This window comes from Coturnix japonica, chromosome 9 (assembly GCF_001577835.2).
Source record: "Coturnix japonica isolate 7356 chromosome 9, Coturnix japonica 2.1, whole genome shotgun sequence".
Taxonomy (NCBI): domain Eukaryota; kingdom Metazoa; phylum Chordata; class Aves; order Galliformes; family Phasianidae; genus Coturnix; species Coturnix japonica.
Genome location: NC_029524.1, coordinates 13,205,756 through 13,225,913, shown reverse-complemented (window position 1 = coordinate 13,225,913; position 20,158 = coordinate 13,205,756). Strand labels below are relative to the sequence as shown.

Genomic DNA, 20,158 nt, shown 5'->3' with positions numbered 1-20,158 from the left:
TTCATTGCACTTGGCTCTACACGGATCTTCCATGATTAATGTACCACAGAGAAGAAGAAAAGAGCTGGGACACAGCAAATTACTTGCTGCTTTCCTATCACTGGCATTCCCCATCCTCCTCTAAAGTGATCTGTACAAGGTCAAGGATGAAGGAATAATGGTCCATGAGTGCTGAACATGCATTTAACAATGAGTGGCAACTGATGGTAAGAAAACTCACTAGGAAAGCCTGAGACTAAATGTGAAGTGGTACTGCTCCCCTACAGCTGTCTAGGAAATGTGATTTCTGTGTGTGACGTTCCTGCACAAACATCTCTGTAGGAGAGTGCAGAAGGAGTGAATGGATTTGATCCTTACCTTGTTTCCAGTGCCTGCACAGCAGATGCCCAAAGCCATGGCAGCCCCATAGCGCACATGTGGATTGTAGCTCTCTGACAGCAAAGAAACCACACTTGGACACTGCTCAGGAGTCCTAAAGAAAAGCAAAATAAAATGTTATTTATTACTACTGTTCTTCAGAATTTGGAGCCTTTGTTTTGTTGATACAAGAAAACTTAAAACTGTCTTTTTACACCGTATGTTTTGCATTTCTCAACTGTAACAAGAGGAGCAGAACAGATGGACCCAGAGAAGAACAGGGAAAAGTGCATAAATTAATAAACTTCCCCATCCCAGCAGATATGGCACACAGCTGTCACCTATTAACATCTTCTTTCTGCGACGTATACTTTCTGTAATGAAAATAAGCACATCTTGTACACATTTGCCTTCTGAACTCACAGGTATACATTCACCATAGATTCTTAAATCTACCCAATCTCTTGACACCACAAACACACAATCAATGCAGGAATGCAGTTGGCAAGTAAATGCTCATGAAAGAGAAAAATGGAAAACTATAAACTGCAAGAGATTTAATTATGAGTGGTTTCAAAATACATATCATCTGGTTATCTTCTCCATTTCATTGCCCATCAGCCCAGACTACTTCCGCAGTTGTCACATCTGCGATCCTAAAGCCAGTCTCGCAAACCATTTGGTTTGGCTATAAGCTGATTTCAGATCAAAATATACAAATGAAACTAAGGTGTTCTCGGCTTTTAGATCTAGGTCAGTTTGTGATATGGGCTCTTTTCTTCTTATATTTGCTATGATGGAAGCTGGAGGTTGCTGGCAGTACCTGTAATACACAGGAACCGTAGCATCATGGTGCATTATTAGATGCTTAATGAAGTACTCAATCAACTCAAGGCATAGAAAAAAAAAAGTGATTATGCTTCAGTGTTCTTAGGTAAATGCACCTGAATCACAGAAAACAGATTAAGAGGTCTCAATGAAATAATATATCTTCTTTGTTCGTTATGACCGAGGACCCAAGACAAGGTCACATATCCACCTACATGACATTCTGCACTGTGCAGATAATCAGCTTATTTTACTCTGGCTACTATCTCTTCCCACTTCAACACATCCCCCACAATCTCCTCCAATAAGCAGCCCTGAACTGCCCTTTGCACTCCCCTCCCTGCTCTTGCTTAGCTCAGACCAGCAGCACCAACGCAGGCTCCAGCTCTGCTTTGTGCACTACTGAGGGGACCCAGAGGCACCCAAGTTTCACAGGCTGCTCAGCACATCAGCACTATGCTCCTTCCTAAAACATTCACATGAGAAATATATAAGAAGAGAATAACAGCTGGAAGCACTAAGATGCAGCCATGACAAGGAACGCTAAGAAACCAGAAAGAGATGGGAAATGAAATGATTCTGTCCCACAAGCAAGCAGACATATAGAGTACGACCTAAAAGGCACGTGTAAAACCACCTATCAGACTGTTGCTCGAGTAACAGCTGAATGTTTACTAAAAACAGGCTGATGTGGAAAGCGGGAATCACAAATCCTATAACAAGTGAGCTCAAGCATTCAGCTGCACAGAAGATTTCAGCTCTTGAACAAAGACTCCTAACACCTTTGTGTTTGCTTTCCTTCAGCTAATGTTGAGCAGGCAGATTGCAAGTCAAAGAGGAGGAAAAAAACATCTTCTGGCAAAGATGTGATTATGCACTTTGAAGCATTAATCGTTACATTCCTGCTCAGAAAGCTGGATTTTATAGAATCGTTAACTCAGACAGATCCTTGCATCTGCAGGGTCACAAGTTCCAACAGTTTTTATTACAAAATCAGGATTAACACCCACCGATTCATTGTAGAACTCTTAGCCAGATTTACATTATTTGTGGTCATTATTTTGAATGCTTTTATCTCAAATCTACCCATAAAACAGTCAAACAATGACAGATGGCCTCCTGTAAATCCATCGTGGGAGTAGAAGTTATTTAAGGGTTCCACCACTTCCCTCACTTCTGCAGCCTTATCAGTCCCACAGCCTTCCAGAAGTTCTTCCCCACGTATTACACAAGAGAAAGCAGAATCACAAGTGGGCAGAGGAAGCTGGAGAGCCTCATAAAAACACTCATCAGAGGAACATGACCTCAGTTACAAGAGCAGTGCTGGCATCAGTGCTTACGTTGTAACGTCTGTTTGCTCGCTCTACCACTGAAATGCTTTACGAAGTCTTACAAGCTATTGCCAGAAGGTTAGCAAATACGAGCTCCAAAGCTCACTTCATAAAATTCATAAAACTCCAAACGGTTCTGACAAGTGATAAAAGGAACAATTTGAAACACCCTCCTAAGCAGTCACAACCTGCAATCTTGCTCCTGCGGAATTACTTCAGACCAGCAATCTGACACAGGAACATGCTGAAAACACCATCGCATCCTCCCACCCTCAGCCTGAGGTTTTCACCCTTCCTTGCAAGCACAGCCACATGAGCCACCGACTTGCTTTCAGCACAAGAGAAGCAGCTCTGCTCCTATGGAGGAAGTCTCCCCTTCATCACGCAGGTCTCACATCACCTCCTCTTGAGGCCGCCACCTCCTCCATTATGCCCTCAGTGATTACAGTCATTTGGTGGAAGAAGGAGAGAAGCAATAATGAAGATGAATGGTTTCTCAGCAGTCACACCCAGCAAGAGGCTGCTCTGAGCACTAGCAGGGACACCAGTTGTTACTGCAAGTTGAACAGACGGTAACTTTGCATGAAATACCATAACGACCAGCGGACACGTAGTGAGCAGCGTCACTGGCAGACACATTCCCACTCCTCATCCCTTAAGTCACAGTAAAAACCCTGAACTTGGAATATATTTAATATATTGTGAGGCCCAAAGCAATGTATCGTAGTCCTCTATGATGACCTTCCTGTAACAGAGGCCAGTAATTTAATCCAACAAATTCCTACAATAAAGCCTGAGGCGTATCGTTAAACTGGGCTGTATATCTTAGGAAGATATGCAATGTCTATTTTTAAACCAAATTACCTTTAATGCACCGGTTCCTTCCTTTCCTCCTAATGCTGGTTTTGCTCAAGCAGCCTGTTTCTGCAATTATATTTTACTCAACAGCAAAACAACAGAAGTGCTTGATTATTTCCTTCATTTTCATCTGAGTATTGCTCTACTGCTCCTATACAACCCATGGAAATACAAACGTCAATGACAATGACATCCAGAAAAACCTTCATCACAATTGCCTTTATTCCTTCTGTTATCAGGAAATGAAATACATTAAGAAGCCAAAGAAGCTTCGCAAGTCTCTTGCACGACTTCTACAGAGTAGCCAGCTACAGCTTTGTTTCTGGCTCACTCCAGGAGAGGTTTTACTGCTGTGACACTTGGCCTGCAGATGAAGGACTTGCTCCAAGGTACAGTTTGGTTTGTTTCAGAAGTCATAAAGAAAACCTTATAAAAAAAATTAAGATGCACCAAGACTGCAATGAGAAATTGTCAGCAAAACATAACAGCCGGCATTTTAGCAGGTTTACTCACCAAGCAGCCCCCCTCTAAACCACACAGAAACAAACACTGCTTAACTGAGGATTGTGAATCCTCGCAGAAGCACAACGCAACAGCACTGCCTGACACTGCCCTGCAACCTCAGCTTCAGCCTCAACTTTGATCTCATTGCTGCGGGTGTTCACCACTGGGATATAACATACGGCACTTGTAAATACAAATATTGCGTTGTATATAGAAGGCTGATGGTTAGCCTCTAAGTGCCCTGGAGTTTCCCAGCAATAAAGCTTTTATCTGATATCAAAAAGTCCCCAACTAAATCATAAGCCTAATCTGAAGAAAGACAAACAGATTGGTTAGAAGTGGGAGATGCTCACTCGTCCTTTCAATTAATGATATTGATGATGGAAAGTTCTCCATAGTTTGCGTATTCTATTTCCTTTTCAAAAGGAATCCTTTCTTACAGCAGCTCTATTCAGGATCCTAAGGCTTGCGGTGGGTTTTCTGATGGTAAATTACATTTGCAACACCTGCAGGTACAAAGTCACCTTTCTTTGTAGGATTTGCCCACAGGAGCCTTATTGGCCTCCTGAAATTGAACACACACCGTTGGATCCTTTGACTCTGTTTAACAATCTGTCTTTTTTTGGCCAGGAAGCATATATCAACACCACAAGACAGACAAACAACTCCAACTGACCCATCTTGAAGCACATTCCTCTCACTGTCTTACATCACAGTCCAATTAGAATTACATCCAAATACCTCTGTGCAGCTCATCTCCCATTTTGAGATGTACAAACCTTGCAGGTTATAGGACTACTGTCATTTCTGCCTCTATTTTAGCAGTATTTGAACATGAAAACATCCCAACGCCACCTTTTACACATATACAAGCAAACAAACAAAATACTTAAAATAAACCATCACACCGAGTCTGAGACTAAAAATGGAAGTGTCTGAACCATCACTTCATACATTTATTTTTCAGTCTAAATGTTTAAGGCCTCTACAACTCAGTGAAAAATGAAATGTTAGAGGAGAACAACGTCAAATTTATCTTCTAAATCCCTCATCAAGTTTCCCCCAGTCATATTTCAAAAGATTATAAATATTTATGACTTCCTAAGCTAATGGACATGAATTAATCATTGCATACAGCACTAGTTGTACACATTGCTTTGCTTGCGTGGTGACAAATAAAGAAGAAAAGCTGAATATGCATGAATGAGTTAATAAAGGAGGAATGCAGACATCTAATTGCACAATTTGCAGTCATTTCTGATGGAAAGTGTGTGTAGCAGGGCACAACACAGAGGATGGGAAAAGTGCAGACAAAAATGCAACTAACTGGCATATTTTGGTGTCTGATAAGGCAGCATGGGCATAAATCCCACCTCCTCCTCCCCTGATAAAAGGATGCAAGCCATTCAGGGGCCAGGAATTTCCTGCAACTATCTCATGCAGCACAGGCTCATTCTCCGCACCAATTTTCTCCAAATTGCCTTCCAGTTGCGTCACTGAGACCTGCTGAGGAAGGAGAGCTCCCAGGTGGCCTCCCACCAGCAGGAGGGTCAGGAGAGGACTGCAAACAGCTGCAGCACAGGAGGCGCAGGGATGGGTGCCTACCAAAGGACACTGCCACCACTGATAGTGTGACTGAAGTAGACGTGGACCCCTTCAAATAAAACAGTGTTGACAATTTTAAAACAGAAATAACAGCAAGGAATAGCTGTGGTGAAATATCTATGCATAGTTCAAATACTCACGGTGCAGCAGGGTGTAGCAAGCCTGAAGTTTTACCGCTGGAGAGTAGAGGGGCATATAGGTGGATGGAGTGTGCAGGGAAAGCCTAGCCAAGCATGCAGCGAAAAACTTGCTAAAGATCTGTAATGGATATAAAAGTGGATTTCCCCCATTTCAGAATCGCAGAATCTTAGGGGTTGGAAGGGACGTCCAGAGATCACCGAGTCCTCTCCCTCCTAATTTGTTTAATCCAGCCATTTTTTTTTGAGGCAGAGAGTTGTTTTAATCACATAAATTACATTATGAAATGCAACAAAGTATTCCAGAGAAGCGGGAACACCTGATTTTCCCTTTGACAGAAATAACTTTTTATTGCAGCAATCTACACAGATGCTTCTCCAATTTGGCTAAGTTTTATAATGACTCAAGTTGACAAAACTACATTTCTCCACCTTCGACACTTCCCCCACACTGAAGTCACTGTGTCTACTGTGTTGTGCAAGATAAAATATGAGAAGAAGGAAAAACCCACCTCTTTAAAGATAATGCTTTGCATCCAGCACAGTCTTATCACAATAACTGGCGCTGCTGATGAGCAGAAGTTACTGACAGAAACTGTCTGTTTTTACCCTCCAGAGCTTTTAACTCTGTCCTCGTAATTTGGAGATGTGACACGAGGAGCAGCACATGGCTGAAGTTAAAGGATGAGTCTGTCCTTATTGCAACTCAGTGCTTTTAATCCAGAATTCCTTCTGCATACACGATTCTATATCTACTGCCAATAGCTCCATCCTGAGGAAACAGAATTACCGCAGCTGGATTCGTCTTTACTCTTCAGAAAGTTATGTCTTGGGAAGTAAAGGCAACAAAAGTCAATTGAAAACCAAGACAATATAAATTTTAACAAAGGTTTCTTTTTAAGCAATGAAAATAGAGTGCAAGTGATGATTATTTTTCTGGATATTCTAGTGTTCTACCCAAACCACCGGCTTAATATTTCTATTGACATTTGGCAGACACTCTCGCTTTGGTTCTAAGGTAGCAATATTCTAAAGAAATTAATCTTATTTTTAAATGAATATGAATTGATTCCCAGTTCATCAAGGACCCAAATACCAGTCTGAGTCTGCTGAGCACCAAGCAGCTCAGGAGTGTCACGGTCAGTGACATCCCAGGGTTGGATCATGGCCTCATGGCTTTTTCTGGCCTTAAACTCAATGACTCTATTACTCAGCTATCTAGCTAACGTCCACAGAAGTGAAACCTATTTCCATTTTAATGAAGAAATACGCAAAGTTAGAGATGATACACATATTTGACTGAAAGTTGGAAAGTAGCAAAAAAGAACGTTCACAATAATAAGAAGCAGCTGCAAGCAGGAAGATTTAAAGTAACAGCCCACGCACTTAAAACAGTGTGCTAATCAGAGCGTCTCTGTGGCAGCAGAACTTTGCAGGGTTAACTGTGCTTCTGACCAGAGAGAGGCAGCGAGAGCGATCACGCACATATGCACACACGCTGCCTTGAGTATAGTTAGGATAATGTAGGAGGAAGGGTTGTTAGCAGGATCTGCACACCCTGACACAGCTACAAGGGGCATAACATTATGGGGCTGAAGCGCTGAATCAATTAATGCTTGCTGGCTCTTTTCCAGCCAAGCCCCCACTCATTAATTTCCCTGCTTCCAAGCGCTGGAGCTGCATGCACTGGAATGAGTCAGTCAGCAAACAATGGGTAGCAGCAGACTGCAAGTTTTGCTAATGAACAAAGAAAACTGCAGTGAGACCGTGCTAATCACATAAGTAAAATCATCAGGAGAATCAAAGAGGAAGGACAGAAAATAAAGGACATCCTTTCTTTATCTTTTATAAATGCAGCAAGAACGATTCTTTTCCTGCATTCAAGAGCTGGAGAAAGTGCCTGGGTGAGGAAGACAGCTTTCCCCAAAGAGAAACTCATCATCTTGGTGTTAAAAGAAATGCTAAGTGCTAAACAACCGCACAACAAGAGACAACCTTTAGAAATATAAGAGACGCAAATAAACCAACAACCGGCTTTCCAGAAAACAGTGAAAAACCTGATCTTAAAATCCACCATGTGATGAAAAAGAAGAAGAAATCACAGAGGATCTTCCCGGATACAAATGAACTCTACTGGAACACAAGAGAAAAAGGTAAGGCCTTCTTCACCTGAGACTTATAGCGCACCAGCTCCTCAATAACTGTTCAGCTAAGGACAGAACTCCTTTAGCGTCTGCTTGCAGGGGGAAGTGTAAGCGTTAAGTCTTCGGCTGAGCTGAGAGAGGGGAGAGGAAGAGAAAAGGCTGCGCTTCATAGAAGCAGTGCTCAGATTAAAAAAACAAAAGGAGGTTTACTCACCCTCCTCCCTCCCCCCCAAAAAAAAGAATGGGTAAATTTAGAGGTCTCAGTTCCATAAATCTTTATGGTCCCCCTGGGACTGTTACCAGTCTTTTATTGTCTGCAGCTTCCTGACCCTTACCTGATAAAGTATGGACTGTAGAGAATCAAACAGAAACCACATACATCATTTCCAAAGATATTTTTGGGGTGTTCCTCTCTGGAGAAATAGGACTCTATTAAGAGGAAACATGGGAACTGCCGCCTGCCTACGCACACGCTGCCTGAGAGTAGGCACCGGGGAGAGGAGGAGTTGCACACATATCACACCAGCATCTGTCTGCATCAGTTTGTGCTTACAAACAGCAAACATTCGTATGCTATAGCTAGAGGGAAACAATTGGCATCCAAATTCATCTACCACTTTTTGTTTTTTGTTGTTTTGTTTTTTTTTTTTCCTACAGTGGTGAAAGATGGGAGCTACTGAACTGCTTACTATTCTCAGCTATTGAATTCTCTTCTATAATCTTCTGAGAGCTGAACCTCGCTATACAGGGACGTCAGACCTTCAGCCCTAACAGCCAGAGATGGACACAAGACGGGACTTGGGTTTTTAAGACCTCATCACACCCAGTGAGGCATGGGATACAAAAATTCGGATCCAAGCTCTGACACAGTTACTGTACCTCAAAATAGCAGATGACCAGTTTACCATACTGACCATGCTGGCCTTTCCTCGGGATCATCCTGGAGCAGAGAGGCACACTGAACTCTTGCACCGTACGCAACTCCTGCACAAAACACAGCTCTCGGACACATCCTGCTGGGCACAAAGATGCCCCATCCTTTACGTTTCTTGAATGGGTCTGGAGCTGGCAATGGATCTTTGTCACCTCTCTCGGTAACAGAACCCAAAGAGAATTACCCGAACGATGAGCAAGGAAACAAAGTGTGCTGGGCAGCACTGCTGATCCTGCTGGTGATCATCCCCACCATCGGTGGGAACATCCTGGTTATCCTGGCGGTATCTCTGGAGAAAAAGTTGCAATATGCCACCAACTACTTTCTAACATCCCTGGCGGTGGCGGATTTGCTGGTGGGACTGTTTGTGATGCCGATTGCCCTTCTCATAATACTCTTTGGTAAGTACGGCGTGTTCGTTTCGTCAGGCTTGTGTACCGGGTTCAATTCTGGGGTCTGATTTAAACAGAAAAGTTGACTGCTTTCCGCTACTGAGATTTTAAATATCATTTGGATGAGGGCTAAATCTTTTCTTCCTCTAGCCGTAATGTAGTCCAGTGCCCTCGTGATAAGAATATCCACAGTGGATATATTCTTTCTTTGGAAACAAACCACTGAACAAGCACCTAAGACTTGCAGCTGATACTATTCAGAGGGAGACATGGCGAATTATGCTGTGTACAGCAAATGGCTGTTTCCAGTAACTTCAGCTCAACCTTAAAATCTGTTGTACTGGATATTACAGCAGTGACAGGAAGTCATCTCTTACAAACATGGTTCCTGGAAGCACGATGATGAGCTTTACCAGTCTCAGTTTCTGGGAAATTGATGTTCCCTTGCTCTGGGAAAAATGGTGATGTCTGTAAAGTGTCTCAAAGAACTCCTGTATCTGCCTGTCAAGTTAGGGCAGCCCCATCTGTGTGCCTGATTTCAAGACTCAGACCCACCATCCAATCTGGCTCACACTAAATAAAACTGATTTTTTTCTTCTATATAAACATACATTGGGTGTGACAATTTCTTTCCGGTTGGTCATTACAGAATAAGGATGACTCTCATATTTTCTCCTGTCCAGCTTTATATCAAGTATTACTTTTGACAACTAATCAGAAACAGATCCATGGGAAAGTGGCTTTTTTTTTTTTTAAAACTCCTGAAGATTCTTTAAGAACGTCTAATTAAAAATGGTCTATTTTAGTAATAACCAAATGAAAAGAATAAATCAACGTGGTATAGATTTGTTGAAAACTTTAGGATTTACAGAATTATCCTTAGGGTAAAGGTACCACTGAGCCCCAGATAATGAAGCACGGCAGGAGTTCATTTTTCCTGTACTGGGTCTGTAGGAGTTGCCTGAGCAACAAACAAACACGATCAAACTTTATTTCAGAAAGTGCATTGGTAGCTTTGTTTGCTCCATGGGACTGCAATCAGTTACTAATAAATGTGGTAATTCACTAAATGACACTGAATTTCTGTGCATTCCAGACTGTTCCTTCCTTAGCAGTCTATGAATTGGAGGTCAGAATTCAGGGTTATCAGGGTAGGATACTCATATATCGTAAAATAGACATATGCTTCAAGCAACAGATTCCACAGAGAGGAAAGAATGTACATAGCTGGGACAGGGATTTTTAACTTAAAAAAGAAGTAGGTGCATAGAGGTAAGAAACTTCCGCATGCAAGTGCTAATTCACAGACACTGTAACTGCTTAGTTCCAGCCAAAGACCCCATTAATAACAGAAATAATAAGATTAGTGATTGTTATAAAAGCACAGATCACTATAAAAGCACTTGGTAATTGACTAGCGACCAATAAAAAAGCAGGTTCTGGACTTTGCGAAGCTTTGTGTGTTGCTTTTCAACTATGCTAGATCAGTAACTTCTTTTAAATCTTTATAAAAAGAGAATATTGCTCTTTAATCTCTCCCAATTAATCTGGTACTAAATCCTGGTTACACAGTTTGCAGCATCATAGGAATCTTCACAAACAAAGCATCTTTCACGGTGCAGGAAATACACAAGAAATCAGTTAATTACAACTAACTTCACTATGTGAGATCGCAACCAGTCTTTTATGGAACAGCGATTAAAACTGACATTTCTCACATTTCTCTCCAGCGCCAAAGCAGAAAAGCTGCCTTCCCTCTTTATGAAGTGGAAGGAGATGCTGAAGTGCTTGTAGAAGCCGCAAGCACAAGCAATATATTAAGAGTTTGTGGAATCAAGCGAGAACAGTACATAGCAGGCCTAATCTCAAAGCTACCTTACCCAGACCACTACTTGGACACAGAATAATCACTGATCGTCAGAAGGCCAACCGGCCTCCTGGCACCTCCATGCAGAAATGTTTCAGTCATAATGCAATGGCTGTGTGCAGTTTCCAGATATGGAATACAAATATTATGCTTCTGATTCGGAACTGATATTTAATTATATGGAGAATATTTGAGGAAATAGGTGTGAACTAAAACGCAGCCACATTAAACAGTTCTGGACACATTAGTGTCAATGTTCAAACGCAAAAGCTGCTACAGATAACGGCTCCATGCACTGATGTTACAGTTATAGAACAGTCTTCAGAAACAGGCTGCTGCAGTAACAAAGAAAACCCTTAAAAATAATGTAAATCCATAACCAACCCATGGTTAATGTAAATCCAAACCAACCAACAATACCATGAGCAGCACATTTTCTCCGTTAGATAAGACTGAAATGTGCTATTGTACGAATATAAGTTACAATTTTGATTTAAGAGTGCAAGTGTCAGAATATACAGACAGTTTGTTGCTTCTATTGGTTACTAAACACACTTCTCGTTTATTCTACAAAAGGGTGGGCACACTAGGAAATAATTGCACACACTGAGCTTTCCAAAGTTACCCACATTCATAAACATAGAACTACTGAAGCAAAACAAAGATGCTGCCATTCAGATGGTGAAATTAGCAAACTCTTAAGAAGGAGCCTCTGATTTACAAGATCTGAAGTGGGATGGGTCTGCTGCCCATGCTTCACAAGCAGTGACTTACTTGCAGATTGTGCCATCTTTTAAATTACTCCTTTATTCCTCACACACACCCACTCAGAAAGTGCAATTGGAGCAGAGAAATAAGCAAGCAACTCAGGAGAGAAAGAGCAAGGCAGCAGCATGGAGAGCTCAGGCCTCCTGAGTCCACAAAGCTTAGCGCTGCAGTGATGAGCCCACACACCACAACTTGAAGATTAAAGTCTGGGCTTAAAATCAGATGATGATTAAAATATCAGTTTCCTTCCCAGTAAAAGCATCGTTATGTACCAGCAACAAAGCGATTCCTATCACAGAATCCTTAATAAACATTTCAGCAGCCCTTGCAGCGAGAGAACAAACTATCTTCAAGTCTATTTAAAGACCTCTCTCAATCATGCATATACATGCACTGGTTTAGGGATTACACATTTCCAAGGTATTTCCTATACATAAATCTTTATGTAAATAAAGATTCTATTCAAGGACAAGCAGTCGTGGTAAAAACCTCATCTTACCCCTCAAGGTGCAAGACAACCACAAAGCATCTATTTTATCACATAATAGCTAAAAATAAGGAAAACCTGCAACAGCAGCACCACAGTTAGGAGGGTCTGAGATCAGGTTTGTAGGTGGTATAAAATAAAGATGCTTCCTGAGCTGGAGAAAGCAGATAAGATTTCAGGCAGACAGGCTTGTCAGCTAACCCAGGCAATGCACTAGGTTAAGGTCAGCATTTTAACTCCCAAGGAAAAAAAAGGTGAAGAATCTCAGTACAGTGAATCATGTAATGCTTTGGATTGCTCCACCAGTGTGAGGAGAATCAGAGCTTTTAACAGTCTGACCCACTAGCAACTTCACACACCCTGCTGTTTGGCAGGACTTGCCCATTTACCTCCAGTCTAAATTATAAGAAGCATGAACTTAACTCCTTGCTTGTTGTCAGAGGTCAAAGGTGCTTCCTGGGTCCTGAGGGAAAACTCACATTCTGCTTTTTCCTTTCTTCCAAACTAACACAATAGGCAAACAGTGACACACACCACCACCACATCAGCAAGCCGACAGCCAGCAGTCGCTCCCATGGTAGGCACAGAGCTTCTAACACTTGTACAAACAAGAAGTAAAATCAGTGTGTGCCACAGCATGAATCCTAGAGAACCAGTTGATACTTCAGGATTTATAGATAGTGAAACTATGTATTTGTTCAAATATAACCGTGCTCATCAACTCTTTTCAGCTACTGCATTTAAAGCCTACCCTGATTTTGTTTGGCTAAAAAAAACAAAACAACCATACGCACCGAAAACAGAACATAATTCTATAATCCTGATGTGGTGACTTACTCTGCATTCAGTTCCAAAGAAAAACTGAAAGACAAAGCCTTCTTTTCAGCTGCACTTACCAACTAACTCTACAGCTCAGAAAACTCACAAAGTTGCTCTGCACCAGGAAGCTGTTTTCATACATTATATTAAAAAGAAAAGCAGCTTTTGGATAAAGTATTTGAGGGATTTCTTCTGCAAAGAGAAGAAAGATGCAAATGAAAATAACTTACACTGCTGTTCTCCAGAAAGTAAAACACTTATAATCCAGGGATCAGCAAGTATGCGCTCTCAACAGCAGTGTGAGGTGCTTACTTGAAATGAAGCAACGTTCTCTGTGCATCCTTCAAGATACAGAGCACTCTTTCCATTGTTCACGTTTTATTTGAGCTTACCCTGCATCATTTACGTCATACTTAGTAGTAGTCCCACTCCTCTGAACTCGATGATCCTTATGGGCCTCTTCCAACTCAGAATATGTTTCTATGATTTTCTAATAAATTACTTCTTCTAGCTGTATTTTTTTTTTCCTGGCTTGCTTTCTCGCTGAATGAACCACCAGGCATTTTGATTTTTCCTTCTTTGTTGCTGCTCAAAGGCAATACTTCACTGCCAGATTAAAGTGTAGGCAGAAAAACAGCACATCAGCAGCTGTTTCATAACATACTAATTATCACTTCCTCATACCTGCAACAGCAATTTTTTGAAGTATACATTCAATGGAGATATCTAATAAATACACGAGATGCCACGGAAATGTCTAGGTTATTGGGCTGAAACCAGACCACTTCTCTCCCTCACTGCCTGTTTTCTACACCATCCTCACCTGGAGTCCATTGCTCTGGGGATGAAGATTTTGCTGGGAGGAGAAAGGGAGTTCACTTTATTATTCACATCTACAGGGAAGGATCCCAAACACACACAGCAATGCAGAAAAGCACACGCTATGTTTGACTTGATAAAATTTTCCATCTTCTGGGGCTTATATTTCAAAGGTAGTAGCATATCATGTCCATCTAACAGACATATGAGAAAAATTGTTAATGTCAAACTGCTGGGCCATTACCACACTGATAAGATTGAGCATGACGATATTTTCGGTCATTTGGCATTCTCAGCACGTAGATTCATTTGTTTGAAGCAAGGAGATGTAAAATGTTTGATTTGTTACAACTTTTTTTTCCTTATCATTCAATGAAGAACTGAATTCTCTGGTAATGCTTTAAATGAACTTACTGATCAAACACATGGAGAGACAATTCAAGCAGACCAATTGATACTACTAGGAATAGAAGAAACTTCTGCATTCACACAGCCATTTCCAGGACTGCAGAACATTCTTACACACATGCAACACTATGGTGCATTTCAGCTTGAATACTGCTTGCACTGGACTGTAATACAAACTTGTGAGTGAAAAAAATCAAGCAGCTATGAAAGAAATCAATTTCAGTGAAGTTCATTCAGTTTAGAAGTGTAAAGAATGGGAGACACAGCCCCCCAAAATATCTACCTTTTGCAGCACTGAATACCACAAAACCTTAATAATGGACACGATGCTGGTTTACGTGTCATTTGTTTGTTCTTCAAGATTATTGCCAACATCAAGATTCAAACATAGTTCTGAAATGATTGACCAATAAACTGGTTATGGCCTGATATCTCCTCTGTGCTTGGATCTATCAGAGAGACAATGCTGAAAAAACCCCATCATTCAATACAAGGGTGTTGCACCAAGCAGTCACGACCCATTTTTTAAGATCTGTTTTAGTCTTTTAACCCAGAGTCCTTGCTACAAAGAGCTCATGATCTAAAGCAGAAAGAAAGATAGGGAATGACTTGTAATACACAAACAGCCAGATCTGTATGACAGCAGCAATTGCTCCAGTTAGAAGTTACATAAAGAAGTAATGCAGTCTAACAGTTGTAGTGGCAAAGTTCAGTTTCTATAGAGTTAGGAGCTCCTCACGGGTACTGATGACAAGTGGGGAAAAGAAAGATACTAAAACCTCTCAAAAAAACTAAGATTCTAATGAGTTTTCTGTTCTTTTCTAGACAACTCCTGGCCTCTTCCAACTGCCTTGTGTCCCATTTGGCTGTTCCTTGATGTCCTCTTTTCCACAGCTTCCATCATGCACCTTTGTGCCATCTCACTAGACCGCTACATTGCGATAAAAAAGCCAATCCAGGCCAGCCAGTACAACTCATGGGCTACAACCATCATCAAAATCATCATTGTTTGGCTCATTTCAATAGGTATGTGAGGCTTTGAGACTGGAAAAGCAATGCAGAAGCTTTTTACATCCAAAACAATAGGTGAAAGTTGGGGCACAAAGACAAATCTGGCCAATATGGGTCGACCTAAGCGCACCATTTGGATCATACATAGCTACATCAAAAGTCTGTCTGAGTAGCTGCTCATCAAGTTTACCAAAAAGATCAGGGACTGAGTAGATGTAAAGATCAAACTTTGTGCTTCTAAAACTCCACAAGTTAGAAGACAACATCTGCATGGCTAGTGTATCTCATGGGAAAGCAAGATTCCACGTTCCTGTGGAAATAATCTAATATATATCCATCCAAATACCATTCTAAGCCTTGAGCATACACTATTAAAATCATTGCCCTACTTAAAGCTGTCTCATAAATCTAGTCAAAAAAGGTTAACTACATGCACCAAAGATTGAAAGATAAGTGAGCAGCTGGTAACAGCCACAGTGAAGACTACCATGCACTGGCAACATATCATACAGAAAGGCCTAAAAAAATCACCCAACAGTTGATACGAAGGATGCAAATGTATAAACATTTATTAGTGTTTTCCTGTTCTGCACATGGCACCTCACTTGTCTTCATTGCTTGAAGAAAGTCTTTTAAATGAGCTAAGATGATGAAAACATTGAATTCCAGTAACCAGTGCACACTGTAGGCAGCAATAGGCACAGCGTTGTATGCTGCATGCAAAAGAAAAGGAATAATTCTGGATTACTTTAGCCAATGACGCATAAAAGAATAGGTACATTCATCTTCTGGACTCCAGCATGCATGCCCAAAAACAGAAATTTCAGCTTGGAAAAAAAAAAGCTGGCAGAACAGATGACAGGAAAAAAGATGAATCTCTATTTTATCACAAAAAAAGGAAACCCTTAATGAGATGTGACACTTAAAAGCTGACCTTTTAATACCTGATTTATTGTTATTAATCAGCGCTGTACGTTCCATTTCTTTTTATCTAACACAAGAGTACTCTGCAGGAGAGTCCCGTTTCTCCAAATCAAAGGTTAATATAACTCAGTCTTCGTTTTAAATGCTTGCTGTATCCAAAGTTGTGCCTCTTCTCAGGGAAGGGGTCAAGTGGCTGAAGGGAAAACCATTTCGCCTCTTGCTGCCCCAGCCAACTTCAGTAAGCAGAAGAATACTGTAAATCCCCAGATCGCTAAGTGGTATCAGGAAACATAGCACAAATAACCTTCACCAGACAGCAAGGAACCTGCTGTTTTTGTTGTAATGTCAGACTGCTGGCAAATGAAGTGCTGACTGTAATTCAGCAGTTATAAAAAATTCATTTAAAAGACAAGACTGCTAAGTATTTTTTTTTTAAGTGTTGAATTACAGAGCTAGCAAGCAAGCAAGCCTCATTTAAACACTCTTAAATATCCAAGTGACTTGAAACAACAAATCTGTCTCAAACACACACACTGAATAATTCTGGCATCTATTTAACTACTTGTATACATGGAAGTCAAGCAGAGTGAAAAAACATCAGCTGTGTCCAATAAGTTGATGCCACTGAGAAAGAGGGGAGAAAATAAGGGGACAGACAGCACTGGGAAATTCATTTCATGAGAGGAAAAAGTCATTCTCATTTCAGTGACTAGACCCAAAGCAATTCATGTGTTTTACACTAGAGATGTTGGCAACTTCATGCTTTTTCGACTTCTAAGGGTTACCCCCTAATCTGATTAAAAAAGAAACGGGGGGGAGGGATGTAATTCTGTTAAAACTGCGCTTGCCAAGTCTCACAAAGTACTATCTGCCCTATTAGCCACCTAATGCTCTCAACAGCTCATGTTTTCTCAAGTCACCCTGTGCCTACTCTAGAGAGTTCAGGAACTACCCTTCTTTAAACACTCTGAAGATTCTGGCCCAAAACGGAGATTGCAAGCAGTTACTTAAGTACTTGGTTTTTCTTCTCTAGGCATTGCTATTCCAGTCCCTATCAGAGGAATTGAAGATGGAGATGGCAACTCTACAAATATTACATGTCTTCTGACGCCTGATCGCTTTCATGACTTCATTCTATACGGATCAGTGGCTGCGTTCTTCATTCCCCTTGCTATCATGATAGTCACTTACTTTCTGACAATTCAAGTGCTACGCAAGAAGGCCTATTTGATCAACAAGCCACCTCAACGTTTCACTTGGTCAACAGTGTCCACAGTATTTCAGCGTGACGCTACACCTGCCTGCTCACCAGAAAAGGTGGCCATGCTGAATGGCTCTAGGAAAGATAAGACTCTGACCAATGGTATGCCCATCTGTAGAATGTCTACCATTGGGAGGAAATCCATGCAAACCATAACCAATGAACAAAGGGCATCAAAAGTGCTTGGAATTGTATTTTTTCTTTTCTTGTTGATGTGGTGCCCGTTCTTCATAACTAACATAAGTTCAGTCCTGTGCAACTCGTGCGACAAGGAAGTATTTCAAAAGCTCATGGAGATATTTGTTTGGATAGGATACGTATCCTCAGGAGTGAACCCTCTTGTCTACACACTCTTCAACAAAACATTTAGGGAGGCTTTCAGCAGGTATATCACTTGCAACTACCGGACCACAAAGACTAGTAAGGTCCTTCGGAAGTGTTCCAGCAGAATCTCTTTCAGAAATTCTGTGACAGAAAATTCCAAGCTCTTTGTTATGCACGGGATGAGAAATGGGATTAACCCCATCATGTACCAGAGCCCAATGAGGCTGAGGAGCTCACCCATCCAAGCATCATCAGCCATTCTGCTGGATACATTGCTGCTCACAGAGAACGAAGCTGACAAAACAGAAGAACAAGTAAGCTACGTATAGAGGAATGACAGCTGTGACCACATTATAGTGTTACCATCTCTATTACTCTCGGTGACTGTGCTGTAAGAGATTATAAGTACTATTGTTTCATTTATGCAAGCAATATCTTATAAATTTATAAGAATTCCTCTCCTCCGAAGTCTCCTCTACTATAGCCCCAAACCTTACAGTGGCAACTTCATTCCATGAGAAACTATGACTATAGCAAAACTGTATCATACAGAAAGAGGGAAATAAATAAAAGCTAAAACAGTGCGAGTATCTGACTTCAGTCTTCACCATCTTCAGCCTCTTGATTTAAACCTATGGAGTTTTTCTCTGCTTACACAGCACACAAACACACTACACTACTTCCTATAACTCTCTCCATTGACACCATAGATTCAAGAATGAGCTTTTCTTGTGTTGGGGTATCAGAAATGCAATCATGAGCTCCAGATACCAAAAGACACACCTTTCCATTCCACAAACCACAAAATCTGTTTCCAGGAGATTAAAAAACAACAACAACACAACAACCAACAAAACATTCCATATGTGGAAATCATCCCACTGCAGTTTTTTTCTATAAGGAAGAAGCCAGAACCTCCTTTGCACCCAAATTTGCCTCCATTACTCTCATATACAGACAAGCCTGGCATTGTCAGATTTGTCACAGAAAACTGTCCTTTGTTCTTTTCATACCAAGAAAATGAGTATGTAACAAAAATAGGGCCATAACACATCAATAACTAAAACAGAACAGGCAGTGCCTGGAACATCACTAACTTATATAAGCAAAGTTCCTTTTTTTGTGGCTTTTATAACTCCAGTAAAAGCTTTCCCTAATCCAGCACTATTCACACAAAACAGAAAAATTACGGATGGAATAGGTAGCTCACTTGAAACTAAAAAGTGCCTAAGAAACAACAGTAGTACATAGAACAGTACATACTGACAGTCCTGTTCTACTAAAAAAATTCACTGGACCGACGTCATAAGATGTCACTCTCAAACATCATAGCGGAAAATCAAGTCTTCCATTTGAGCACAAAAAGGAAAGAATTGTTCTTCACCATCCAGCAAACTTAACACAGTCTACAGTCTAGGAATTCTGGAACATCTGATAGTCCCCGACCTCTTTAGGAAGGGGATCAGATCCCAACAAGGTGCTGGAGTTCTTACAGTAAGCAGCCAGTTTGCTATTTTTGCCCCACAGTTTCCATTTACAGTAAAATTTCCAGCCCTGAATTTTCTTTTCTTCATATTTAATATTTTCAGAGCTCTTTAGTTACGCACTTTAGTTATGTACAGCATAAAGCTTAGGTATTTCTTCATCCATGGAACAGAAAGTACTAAAGATAACGTGTCCTTCCAACATTTATTTATATATATTTAATTTAAACCACATGCAAGTTTGAAACAGAGCCTGATGTAACAAATGCCAGAGAGCTCCAGGAGAAAGTATTAAAAATATCTCTGCGGTACTTACAGTAATCTTTCTCCTTCCTACCCTTTTTGGTGATAGCCACTGAGATTAGAATAAACTCTTAACTGCTTTTACTTCTCTTTCAGTAGTCAAAATTTGTTTAAGAGGATCCAGCAGTTAAAAGCCAGAATTGATGGACTGTTATGACTGTGGAAGACTCCTGTATCTAAACATATTTAAGAATCAAAAGCCTTTCATTAAATCTAATTACTTTGAAGTCCTGGGGGAAAGGGCTAGGAATAAAACAAAGCGAAGTCCTCAAACTTGTCTTCTAAGGAGAATGATGGCAGGGATGTCTTAAAACTGGGAAGCAAGATACACTGGATTAATAATCCCACCATCAGCAACAAATTAAAGCTTCCCTTTCCAGCAGTAACATCACAAATTCAGCATCTGGAAAGAACAAGAGGTAACTTAGTTCTCTTCTACCTGGGCCTGTTCTTGTTCACCTGTCTGTCTTCAGGTAGCAATGACAGTAGGAGTAACTGGCCACAAGCATCCCTTAGAGAATGACTCTAAGACCTCTTCGTAATCTATGGTTAGACCCCAAAAGACAGGAAACAATCCCCAGAAAGATGTATTT

At 40.9% G+C, this 20,158-nt stretch overlaps 2 protein-coding genes across 2 annotated transcripts in view; one reads left to right on the top strand and one right to left on the bottom strand.

The window, feature by feature from the left end:
- The window catches only part of PSMD1 (proteasome 26S subunit, non-ATPase 1), a 57,390-nt gene that overhangs the window by 20,845 nt on the left and 16,387 nt on the right, over positions 1–20,158 (bottom strand). Inside the window, exon 17 of the mRNA XM_015871677.2 lies at positions 358–472. Coding sequence (XP_015727163.1) covers positions 358–472 — 115 coding nt within the window. The remainder of the gene's footprint in view (positions 1–357; positions 473–20,158) is intronic.
- On the top strand, positions 7,076–18,373 carry HTR2B (5-hydroxytryptamine receptor 2B). The gene is made up of 4 exons (XM_015871678.2): positions 7,076–7,773; positions 8,422–9,099; positions 15,084–15,284; positions 17,227–18,373. Exons 2-4 carry the CDS (start codon positions 8,793–8,795, stop codon positions 18,105–18,107), a joined length of 1,389 nt encoding a protein of 462 aa, XP_015727164.1. The 5' UTR covers positions 7,076–7,773; positions 8,422–8,792; the 3' UTR covers positions 18,108–18,373.

Excerpts from the sequence above, each read along its gene's own strand:
- HTR2B (XM_015871678.2), top strand. The coding sequence starts at position 8,793 with ATGCCCCATCCTTTACGTTTCTTGAATGGGTCTGGAGCTGGCAATGGA. Across the intron at positions 9,100-15,083 it reads CCTTCTCATAATACTCTTTG|ACAACTCCTGGCCTCTTCCA; the intron begins GTAAGTACGGCG and ends GTTCTTTTCTAG. Across the intron at positions 15,285-17,226 it reads TGTTTGGCTCATTTCAATAG|GCATTGCTATTCCAGTCCCT; the intron begins GTATGTGAGGCT and ends TTTCTTCTCTAG.